The sequence below is a fragment of the Saccoglossus kowalevskii genome, chromosome 17 (assembly GCF_978046115.1).
Source record: "Saccoglossus kowalevskii chromosome 17, keSacKowa6.1, whole genome shotgun sequence".
In the NCBI taxonomy this organism is placed as follows: Eukaryota; Metazoa; Hemichordata; class Enteropneusta; family Harrimaniidae; genus Saccoglossus; species Saccoglossus kowalevskii.
Window position 1 is genome coordinate 2,462,643 of NC_140657.1, and position 12,954 is coordinate 2,475,596.

The 12,954-nt window shown below is 33.4% G+C and overlaps 1 protein-coding gene across 4 annotated transcripts in view; it reads right to left on the reverse strand.

Annotated features, from left to right (window-relative positions):
* LOC100378287 (ras-specific guanine nucleotide-releasing factor RalGPS1-like) overlaps window positions 1-12,954 on the reverse strand; it is an 87,384-nt gene that overhangs the window by 25,723 nt on the left and 48,707 nt on the right. For 3 of the 4 annotated variants that reach the window (XM_085492507.1, XM_085492505.1, XM_085492504.1), the window contains 2 exons: window positions 5,796-5,903; window positions 2,362-2,412 (listed from right to left, as the gene is read on the reverse strand). In XM_085492507.1, the coding sequence (XP_085348633.1) occupies window positions 2,362-2,412; window positions 5,796-5,903 (159 nt within the window). Of the gene's footprint in view, window positions 1-2,361; window positions 2,413-5,795; window positions 5,904-9,721; window positions 9,863-12,954 lie in introns of those variants that run through there. The other variant, XM_085492506.1, reaches the window with a different exon arrangement.

Here is a 12,954-nt window from a genome sequence, read left to right on the forward strand (position 1 = left end):
CATCAATTGTAAGTTTTATTATGTTGTTGTTAAATCCGTTAAAAATTTATAAATATACTTCAGACCCTGTTACAGTATAAAACAGAATAATGATGATTTGTGTCTAAATTTAACAATTTTGATATTTAAATATTACAAAATAAAGTGCTATCCCTAGTTGCTAGATACATGTATAAGTGAAATGGTATAAAACAGAATAATGATGATTTGTGTCTAAATTTAACAATTTTGATATTTAAATATTACAAAATAAAGTGCTATCCCTAGTTGCTAGATACATGTATAAATGAAATGACCTTAAACCACTTTATATTGCAATGTCAACTGTACTTATTAATATAATTATACCTAATTATGCATATTTCAGTAGAAGTATTGGAATTCAATAAAGTGGAATTGAATTTGAAAACTGGATAATACTAGTTCTCATATAATAGACAGTGACCTATATTCATTGGCATGTACATGTATAAACTACAGAAACATAAATAATGGTCGTTTAATAAAGCGCACTAGAATTTTTTTTTTGATTAGATACATTTTTACAAATGTCATGCACTTTACTCGTTTGAACGTACTTGATTGGCCCATTGTATCAGCACAACACAAATACTACATGTTCAGTATATCGGCCTCAATATAAATACTTTGACAGGAAAGCACTAGATTTCCGACAAAGCAGTTGAGGAAACCACTTCTCACTCTGTTTCATTGATTTTTTTGTTACATGCACCAATGGTTGGTTCACATGCGATGCTAGGTCTATTGAAAAAATAGTTATATGCAGCAGTTGAAAGAAAGCGATATTTAATGCTTCCATTTACTGAATGCACTTATATTCTAATGCGGACACAGTATTGAGTGCTTTCAATCGTCAATCTGAGAGTATCGAGGTAGTTGTACCCTCACAATGGATTGATAGCACAACAGTTATGCCAATAGAATTTCTCTGCCAATTTTTTTGCTTTCTAAATAGCACTCTATTCTCAACCACCATCTCATCCAATGTTCTAAATTGTCATAGTTACATAAGTGAGTAGAATGAATGGACACATGTGGTAGCGAATAAACACCATTTGGGAAGCAAACACGAGTCTTGTAGCTCTTTCTTTTAATTTCTTATTTTATCTGTTTCATTCAACAACAATTCTACGACTTTCAAATTTCTGGTGTAGATATATTTGGTGTTCCACAATACAAATGCCCCCTTGTGCTGAGGAGATGGGGAGAACACAGGGATATTGAAAATATCCATCAGCTATACTACAAGTGACATTACCTTTATTCAAGTATGAAGGAATGTTTAATTATTTTATTACGCATGTTTGTTTTACCATACTGCGAATCATTCTCCAAACCTCAACTAATTTCTGCCATTTGTTTGCCGTCTCTGCCACAGACGACATTTTACACCTTAATCAAAAGATTTATGCATTTTTTTCAAATACTCTATATTGCTCATAGTTTTGTTTTTTTATTTATTTATTTACATATTTATTTACCGGTAAAACATTTCTAAACCAAGTTTATACAAGTTTGATTCTCACTCTTTGGCACAATAGCATCAAGAAGCCATACCAGCGCTTTCTGTGGAACATTCTGCACGAGAAATGTGTGAATGGGATTAGGAATGTAATTCTGTCGAAATGATCCTGATAAATTGCAACAACAAAAAAGAAGCAAAACAAACATTTCAGATCATAATGCTGTGTTGGTCTTTGTACTGTTTTTGAGTATCACTATAGATGTTCAAGCGTTCACAGTATGACTGCGTTAAGAATATAAGAATATTTAAATTTACGAGTGGCAGAGTTTGATTTAGCGCCTTCCGTTGAAACTTGACTTCATATATTTGCACATTTCAACAACTGCAGTGTTGGTCTAAACTTACTCTGGACTAGCAGCCTCTTGGCAAAGTACATTTCAATTAGGAATTGAAAAAATCATCACAAAATGAGTAAATCTGAGACATGCAGTTTTTAACAAGTAGTCAAAAATATCCCTTTTTACCAACAATGACAAAAATATTCACCAAAATTAGAAAACTAAAGATATCATCATGAAATGAACAAATCTATGACAAACATACAAATGTATATACCAAGTATCAAAGAATAAGTCAATAACATAAAATATTAACGCAGACGACGACGGACAATCACTCATACATGTATGATAAGCCCTGCTTGACAAAGTCCTCCGCAGAGCAAAAAAAGTGTGTTACAAAGTGTGATGATAATATGCAAAGAATCATGATAAATGCACAACGTGATAGCGATATCTGTGAAACACAAATACAATAAATGGGCGAATAAATGAGTTTTGGTGAAAACTTGTCAAATATTAGCTACTTGAACCTACCTCTGGTTTAATGGATTTAAAAACTGGTTCATCCAGAAGAGTAATCTGACTCTGTAAAGAAATAAAATAATTATGTGAACATTTCAAACATTCCCATAATATGTACATGCTCAGAGTCCCTCTATAGACTGGCCTTGTAATATACATGTACCAAATTTATTTGTAATAAGGTTAAATAAATAATCCACATCGTTATTACAATACTTGTGTATGGAACTGACCCCAGAAACATATTTAAATCAATCATAAACTCGCCCACCATTTTGAATCAAACTATCCAAAACACAGATTTTGAACAATTTTGCTATTACCATAAAATCTGTATTAGAAGTCGCATCCCTAATAGAAGTCGCACACATTCATTTTGAACAATTAAAAATGAAAAAAATCACAATTTCTCATTTGTAGATGTTCTAATATAAACCGCATCCCCTCTGTTGTATTGTACGATTTTAATAGAAACCATGGCTTCTAATACAGATTTTACAGTAATAATGATAGAACAGGAAAAGTGGCGTTATTTATTTCATAGACCTTTACTGAGCACAATATAGGAGTTACACCTTAAACATTTTCTTTTCAAAGAGTGGCTCATTTAGGGACTGTAATGGAATGTATGTATGCTGAGCTGTTGATTGGATACAAGTACATACATTGCTAATATACTGATGTTAACAGGTGTAATCGATGTGGTCACATCAAAGCAGTCACAAGACTAGATTTATGCATGCCTGCAGTAGTGAACTATTAATGGATTTATGCAAATCTTTGTGAGTTGCCGCAGGGATTGAATCAAGTATTAATACTTCACAGTAATCTGTCAGGTGCCACATGGGATGAGCCAAGTGATTGTTCTTTTCTAATTTAAGCTACAAGATGAAGTCAATCTTTCTTAAGATTTTACAGGGTAAATTTAGTAGTATTTCATTTTGTGGTAAGCTCATTGAAGTTAAATCTTTCGAGAATTTCACTTTATGGTGAATTTTCTGATGCGTGGGTATTCCATATAAGCTCCATAAAAAGCACCTGTTAACACACGAATGCATTTATGGTATACAGAGATAATAAAAGCCTTAGTTTTCACCACAATCGCATACGCTACTCATAGAGAAAATACAGTATATCATAATCACAATTTTATATTCTTGTACTGTAATACTTTATTTTCACTGAAGGGATGATTACCGGTAAGTGGAAATAAAATCCAGCGGATACATGTATACCTTTTTTTCTATATTTCACATTCAAAAATCAGTGAAAAAAAAAAGGTCTTTTTAGCGAATAATTAATTCTAGTATTTATATGTGTTCATAAACAAAATAGCTTTGACAATTTGCAGTATAAATTTCCACTGGGTTTTAAAAATTCACAAATTTTCCCAGTAAAATTTACAAGTAATTTCAGACATTCATATGGATTTAATCTTAGCAGATTTCACTTATATGTGAAAATAACAAAATTTCATCTCAGTGAATAAATAACTTTCTCACAGTACATACCACATACTATTAATACCACAAGTTATTTTTACGTAAATTACAGACTGAGGTGTTTCTCTGGTACCTAAGCCAGCTCAGGCACCATCCACATTTATAGTCTCCTCTTTTTAATATAAAATAAATTTTGAAGTAATGTCACGTTATGTTTTTTTATTCCAAAATTAAGACAGAAATTACAGAAAATTTACCCCAATTTACACTCAATAGGTTATTTAATAATTCAGTATACAAAAACACACTTTTGATTGTAGATGTGTTCTACAAGATCATACGCCTTACAGTGTTATGAATGCAATCTGGTAAATATGGAAAACCCTGAAATTACACACAATATATACAACACCTGCACATAGATAAATAATTTTGTATAAGTAGACAGTTGACAATGTCATTTTATAATCGATAGAGAATCAATATAAATCATTTTTATTTCCTGTTACTCACTATTTCTATTGTCACCATTTAAAATAAGGCTTAGGTTGAAATGAGTTAATTTCCTGTACAGTTAAGTCATGATTGTTGATCTCTGCATTCCAATTACACAGAGCACATACAGGCCTTATATCACATGATAATACTTTATTTAACGTAAAGCCATGATTCATACGAGTGTTAGCTAAGATAGGGTTCAAGTTGAAAGGTCACAGGAGACACTAGAGAAATAAGGAAATTTAGACATTGACAAATAAATAATTTTCCAATATGTGTCTACATTGTATTTGAATTTCTATATAGCTAGGATCAATTGCATGAAACATTAAAATATGAAATTTTTCTAATTTAGATATATATGCACTGTTCTATTGGATGTTTGTTAACTTTTTCACCACCAGTTCCTTCTTTTAATCACAAAATAGTCTGACTCGTTTATAGTATGCACTTTCTATCAGAAGACTGGAAAAAAATAGCTGAATTTTTCAGTAAAAACTGAAAATTTACTCAAATTTTAACTGTTGGCTCCAAAATTAGGGTTCATTTCCAGAAATATTAAAGAATATAAGAAAAAAAGTGAAGAAAAATGTGGTTGAAAATGTCTGGTGGTGAAAAGGTTAGTCAATAATTAAAATTCCATATGGCAATATACACAGTGTGGATTGTTAGGCAAGATTTATATCAAGCCTCAAGTTATCAGTGAAATGATTCATTGCAGGTATGAACTTGAACTACGGTGATAAAGCAAAGTCACTTGTGCATCAACTGACCAGCAGTCACAGATGATGTAAATCCCCATAATGCATTCCCAAATCACAGAGATAATGACTAATGTATAAATTTGTCAAAATTCAACTTGTAAGACTTTCCGCAGCAGCTGTAACTCACAACCATGGTGTGGTTTATAAGACTCATTCACAACACAGACTGTTTTAATCTGGACAATTCAATGTAAAAGTATACAGAGTCTGCATGATGAGTGTTAAACTTAACAAAATGAAACAAATTAGTGATGTACACAACACAATATTGTACGTCATTGCTTGGCAGAAATGCTTATGTCATATACAAAATGAAGAAAAAGGCAAACCAGCCAATCAGACACAAGTTGGAAAAATTTTCTGAGTACATTGTATATGCTTGTGCCTAGTGAACAGATGTTGCCAAAGGTAGGAACTGTTGTCATTGGCCAAGAAGCCATCGATCGGTCCAAAAGTAAAATTTTAGGTGAAAGGCAATTTGGGTAATTAAAGCCTCTGCAGTGTAGTACGCATGTTAGCGTACTCATCAAATAGTATTTGGTGGGGGTCGAAATGAACGTAACAATAAAGTTATGAATTCAACAACTTTATTCTTAATTGATTTCAATGGTCATTATTGACCTCAAAATTCATTCAAATGTCATTCCACCATAGAGGGGGTACTATATGAATTTTACAGCGAGTTGTTTACACTTTATACGTGCAAAGTTAGGAAAGTTATTTAGGTTCAAAGGTTACTTACAGCGAAGTCATCCGGCGTGACTCTAAGCATATCAAACACTACTGCATCATAACTTTTCATTCTTGGCAACGTCCATCTGCTATCTAGGGAATCTTGACTGCCACGATCCTGAATATTAAAATCATAAAAACAATGATATTAATTATTTTTAAATGTTAACAACCATATTCTATGGTTAGTCTTCACCAACACAGAGTGCATTACACACTGTACTCAGTTCATTATAATCTAAAATGTATGATAAACCTGACTTATGATCATTACTGTTATCTTTAACACAATAAACCTTGAACAAATAACAACATACATGTACATGTACACAGGAGTTTTTTTAGAAAAAAACTGCTAGAGGGAGCTCTGCAATTCAGCGAAGCCACCGAGTGGGGGAGATAGGGTTCTTCCTACCAGGGTGTGGATAATTCTAAGTTAAAATGGAGCATTCTATGGCTTCCTTGGGGCCAAAATTACTATCAGACAGGTCACAGTTGAAGACTGTGGCCACATGTGATCCCTGGTCGATCAGAATTTGATGGTTGCCAGAGAATCTGCTCCCCAGGGTAAGGGGGCGCATGGCCATGGCATGAGGGCGCAACAATAACAATAAGCTTAAAACGAGTGACATTCTATACTGACTGGCCAACAGAATGTATTAATATGACATTTAATTAATACTCCCAGAAGAATTCATGTAGTTGGTTATACATTTGCATTGTTATTGTTAATTGTGCCACATTTGATAATTGAACTGAAAGTCAATTTCATGACATTGGCTCAATTGTGTGGATAAGCTTTACAGACAACTGTGTACATAATGGAAGGGAATGTGTACGTGAATTTCAATGTATCTCAAATTTATTAATGAAGTGTCACTACAACATGGCGGTGTTCCCATGATGCATCTCACTTATCACGTACACGACTTCCCTTTATGAAAGATAAATGAAATTTTGAAGTTAGAACACTTACAATGTTAACACGTAAATGTACATGGTTTTAGTCTAAAAAGAGAGTTTATCCCACTTCTAAGATATACCATGACAGTAAAAATCAACATTAAATGGATTTAATTTATTATCAATAGATACATAACATTTTTCAGGAAGCAGCCATCTGCACAGATCAAATACTGTTGCAGTGTTGATACAGGTATCGCCCCTAAAATCCTGCTTTTGTTAAGTTTTCAATTAATTTCTGGGGCAACAAATGAAGTAAGATAGTGTTGCAAATTATTGTGACCAGCAGTAATTTCAATAGATGGCATGGAGCAATGGCAATGTACTAAAATATTATAAAACATGCATAGTTACAATTAACCGATATATATTCAAATCATCTCAGAGTGTACCCTTGTACGAAGCAAATACGTTGTATTTATCATCACAACAAGGATTCATACAATGTACAGGTCAAAAGTCACATCGATATCAGGTGAGGGAAGTACACACCATATGTTGAACATGTTTCAAAAAACATGGATGGATGGACGGATGGATGGCTAGATGTATTTATTTTTTTATTTTATTGCCTAATGCATATTCATACATATAGGTTTAATAAAAACATGACTGACATCATTCAATGGGATACACGATTTGAGTACTGCATCTTTGTCAGATCCACCTTTATGAATCATTGTGACAAAACAGGATGTTTATAATATATATATACCGGTACATGTATTAGTTTATCTAAAATGATAAAAGCAGAGGTTTATGTACATTTCAAGCTAACCAAGCCAACAATAAGTTGATGAGGTATCATTACAAAGCTTCAACTTCACTGTTTTTCGAATAATACAGATTTCCCCCCTACTATTTCTATAGGCAGAGGCATTTTTACCAAATTTTGCATTGAAAATGGGTGCCCTATCAACCTTTAAGTTCATGCCTATTCAGATATGACAGGTTTCTATTTTACTATTCACAACTTGTTGACAATGTACTCAAGGGACTTCTTTCACAAACTGATAGATGTCTTGTTTAATGCGTTCCTAATGAATATTTCTTTCATTCCACATAACCTATGTGAACCTATTAGAAAGACTTATAAAATATATCCACTGTTATCAGGTATGATTTACTATACGACTTCCATTAGGTTAGTTAAAAACATGACCCCTGACCTCTGACATATAATTTAATGGGACACTTATAAACGTAGCTCATTTGTTTACATCATGTTGTTTACTCTTTCAAATATGGAAATTAGGAATTAAAATGTCAGAATGCTGACATGTTGTTGTTCCAAAACGGTTAACTTCTGTCATGACAAAAAGTGAATTATGAACACAGCCAATTACAATAACTGTTACATTAGTGATAGCCAATTATAATAACTCTTACATCAGTGACAGCCAATCACAATAACTCTTACATTAGTGTACATGGCATGTTGAATCACTAGTGTTATACAGGGATTTACTTGTCCGTGATGACATCACACTTGTTCCAAATACATATGTATGGGCATTTAATACATAATTATTTTGCTGATAACAAAGTGTGTTGAATTAAAACTCAGTGAAAATGCTAACTTAACTACAATTTAAAACATCACTGCAACAAGAGATCTGCTAAAATTATGCACATTCAATTAATTATTTAATTTGGGTTTACTACTCTTACAGACTTTATTGAGCACTTCAGAACACTATACATATTTGCTGTACAAGCAGTTCAAGGCAGTCACCGTAAAAGCAAGTGTTTTTTTCTACAGCGGTTTTGCACCCAAAAAGTGTGTTGAATTAAAACTCAGTGTTCTTGTTTTGTGTAGATGTTCTAATAGAAGCCGCATCCCCTCCATTGCATTGTACATTGTACCATTTAAGGTAGAGATGCAGTTTACCTGACAGGTATTGTATGAATTTTAAAATTTTGTTAGTATTTTTATTCATGGACACTGTAGTTTGAAATATGCACAAAAATGTGCTTTTTTGGTCAAAAGTGATTTTAAAAAAATTAGCTTCAAAACCATGCTTCTGTTTCTTGTCAAAATTGGTTTATGGGTACATCTGTTTACTATGAAGAAAGTGCCGTCTTGAAAACTGTCTACCAGTTGTCAATTTTGCTGCGCAGCAGCTCAAATTTCAATACTTCAAGTTTATGCATAAATTAACACCCAGGCTGATTGTCTGTACGATTGTTGTAACACTGTTCAACCAAAAACAATGCCCTGACGGCGTTTTGAAGATAAAAACACTGTCGATCATTTGTGAAAATTTCAAAACAAAAGGTCAAAGCATCTAGGAGCTTTTTTTTTTAAGTTCTGGGATGTGCACAAAAAAGAAGCGGAGATAATGGCTAATTTGCATAACAATTCACTCAGTAAGAAGTTTGCTAATGCTCATAATTAAAATGGCTGTAACAGTTCCAAATTTAAATGTATTATCGTTTTGTTAAAAGTTAAATATAGTGCATTATATGGAGATCCACTCCCAAGTGCCCACGAACCTGCATCTCTACCTTAATAGAAACCGTGGCTTCTAATACTGATTTTACAGTATTAAATGTAGTGAAATGATAAAAATGATATTCTGGTCTAGTACAACAGTATGCTTTTGCAACATAAATTTAATTGAGTTGAACAAAATCAAATAATAATTTGACAAAATTAAAAATTGTTTTATTCACATAATTCTAATTATTATTATAGTCTATTGCTGAATGGGTGGTCACATAAGACAGGTGGGCTTTGTATCAAGGTTGCTCATATGTTATGCCTTGAGACTCTTGAAAAATGGTCTATAAATATAAATGGTTTTATATAGAGGTGATCACTAACACAGGTATGAAAGTTGAACATTATATCATATAAAGCATCCAAACAACGCATGATTCAAACGATAATTCATATTTATCTTCGGAATTAGTAACAATAATAACATACAAAGTAGGTAACTACATTGTATGGTGAAACATAAACCTTACCCGATTCAAGTATTTGATACATAGTACCCGAAGTGTTCGGTATCGTGACGGGGACAAACCTTCATTCTGTCCAAAGCACTGCAACAGGTTTCCGGGAACCTGAGTGGTAGCCATTGTTTTTATAAGCCTGATAGACACAGACTGTTTAAAGTCTAACTTGTCTCTGCCGTGACTTTATAATGTGTTCAAAATATATTGATGTGCTATCCATGTCACTGACCTATAACCACTCGGTTAATCATCAACATGCACAGCTGCCGATACCAACGTAGGTATATTGGTTGTTTGAATACTATTAAGTATTAACTATGAAATAAATTATCATTCATCTCAAATTGTTGACACTTGCGTGCGTCACTTGGTTGCGCACATAGTGCCATGTTTTACCACTACTGTGTTACGCTATGATGTCATCACTTGGAGTACATGCACGCCACATTTTGTTTACTATTTGTTGTTTATTATTTAATAATTAACTTGATGATTAATTTTTATGTTGATGAATTGCTTTTTGAGATGCCAGGAACACATGTACGCAATGAACCTGATTTAACCTAGGTTAACCAGTGACACATGATTCTTCTTTCTCTACAGAAATTTGGAACACAGATTGTCTACATCCAATTAATGACAGATTATATTTCATGAATATTAATTAGCTACATACATGTATGCAGTTTGTTTATTATATGTGTACCACAATCAGGAAACACTGAAGGAAAGTTACATGTATAAGAAAATAGATTCATGTTTTTTAAATGATCACAGTGCTAGTGTAGGAATGCAATGTCTACCATCACATAACCCATTTCTTGAGAACCTGAGAATCAACAGCTGTATTTCACATAAAATAACCTTAGTACACAGGGCATGGGAATTATGTATAAGCAAATGTTAACTCAACCAGACACTGGTTAGGGTTAACATGCCGTAATCACTAAGGTATGTGGTGACAGCTATGAGGTGCATGGCACTTCATGCAATTAGCCCCCCCCCCCCCCTCTACCACTGCAGTGAGCAGTGAGCCCTCATGGGTAGAATGAAATAAAATTGGTAGAATATAATAATACAGGTATCACACCACAATTATATTCATGAACTGCCTCAAAACATGCATCCATATCAATGTCACATTCATGATATGGGAGTGACAGTTCAGCTGAGTAAACTGTCCTATATTATGCAGTATCAGTGTACAAACTGTAGTTGAACTAGTTCTATTTCCGGGTCATAAACAAACTGCTATGATAATGCGAGTTGTTTAATTAGTAAAAATAGAGATATCATTCTTATCAAATTACTTTTTTGTACTGTGTATTTTGTTCATTACTGTGATATATCAGTGCCTTGGTGTTAGCTTTGTATTCACCTCAGAGAATAAAGTTACTGATTGATTGAGTACACAACTAATGTTCTGATTTTTAAGTATTTACATTATATTATAATTTGAATATGCAGGACATGCATAGCACACTGGATATTCTATGCAGCATTTTATGTGCCCACACTGAGAAAATGTAGTACCAGTACAGTAGCCCAACTGCAGCACTGACACCTCCCATGCTGCAGCACTGACACCTGTAAATGTACATGTACAGTTTTTCAGTGTATATGATAAGTTTTTTAGTATCCATTCGGCATTACTGAAATGTTCAAAGTTGTTTTACAAAATAGTGAACTAGAAAACGGGTATCTCAAACTATGTATTTACAACATTCATAAATTCATAAACTCAATTTCAGCCACTTCAGTTTGTGATCTTGTCATTGTGACGTAATACACCTTTATCCTGCTGTGGCAGTTCTGACTATATGCGCTCCAAGCCTAGCTTTCACATTGACAGAAAGAATCTATGGCAAATCACATGTTTTGTATCATTGCAGTGGGACTGTAAATGAGGCACAGGCCGCAAATTAAGTTAGCAATTGACATGTCATGATAAAAGCGAACTACGGCAAACACACATGAGTTGTTTGGAACTCATTATTATTATAACTGTAATGATCTATAATGCAGGATGACTGAATTCGTATCAAGTTCATGCAGAAATCCAATAATTATTTTAAAAACATTATTTAATACCAGAAATAGAAAACCTTGGATCTGTGAATAGAATTTTAGCAAAAACAAACTGGATTTGAACTGACAGAATAATACTGTTACAGTGATTCGTCAGCCAGGTCAACTTTTTTAATATTGCTCATACATGTAGAAGTATAATTGAATCAGTTTCATTTTGTGACGATGTTGTTTATTATTTGATTTTATAAACTAGACAAGAGTGTTTTTTAATTTTGTAGTACTGTATAAAAACAGTTTCCTGAGAGCTGACTATTTTATGGCATTTGGGAAGACAGAATTTGGTGAAACTTTCATTGCTACGAAAATTTGCAATTTTGACTTTCCAAATTCGAGAATAATTTGTCTTTCCTGAAAATAAAAAGGTTTACAGTAGTCCTGCTTCTCAAGTTTTTAAATTGACATCTATGCAGAGATTAATTGCAGTATGTGACCTCAACAAATGCCAACTTTTCACAGCTTAATCCATTGAGTGAATTTAGATACATGTTCATTTTGTACTTCCAGACAATATATCCATTACTCTTGTTAAATGTTTAAAACTTTGCAATCACAAGTTAATTATCTATTTTCTCATGATTTCAAATTGGCCAATGAGAAAGCACAATTCTTCTTACAGATAAGGCATGGACATGTAAAAAGTCCTCATTGTCATTACCACAATGTAAATGGGGTGCAATTGACGTTGTAATGCAAGTAATGCACATTTTGAACATGTTTCCCGCTTGTACATGTACATGTACGTGAGCTGAACCGCTTAATCTCATGTTAGCTGAACTGTTTAAACTGACCATGTAAACTGACATCATCTAACTCCTGCGGTTTTTACGATGTAAACATACTCACTCACGAACCCATGTGGGATTGCATTGAGAAGACACGTATTTCACCTCACCTCGGCAAAATGCATAGATCTGATTGGAGGTTCCTCTCAAGCATGCGCCCAATCAAGGTTGGCATAACATGTGACAATTGGTTATAAATAAAATGTAGTGTTGTGTTGCTGATGCAATTTTTGGCGGCCTTTCCTCAGTTCTCACTTGCCAAGACTGTCTATGGTATGTAGCCTAGTACTGAACAAAAACTACAGTTGTTTGAACTATTACATGTATGTAAACTATCACTTGATATGGATCCGATGCAGGCATTGCAGT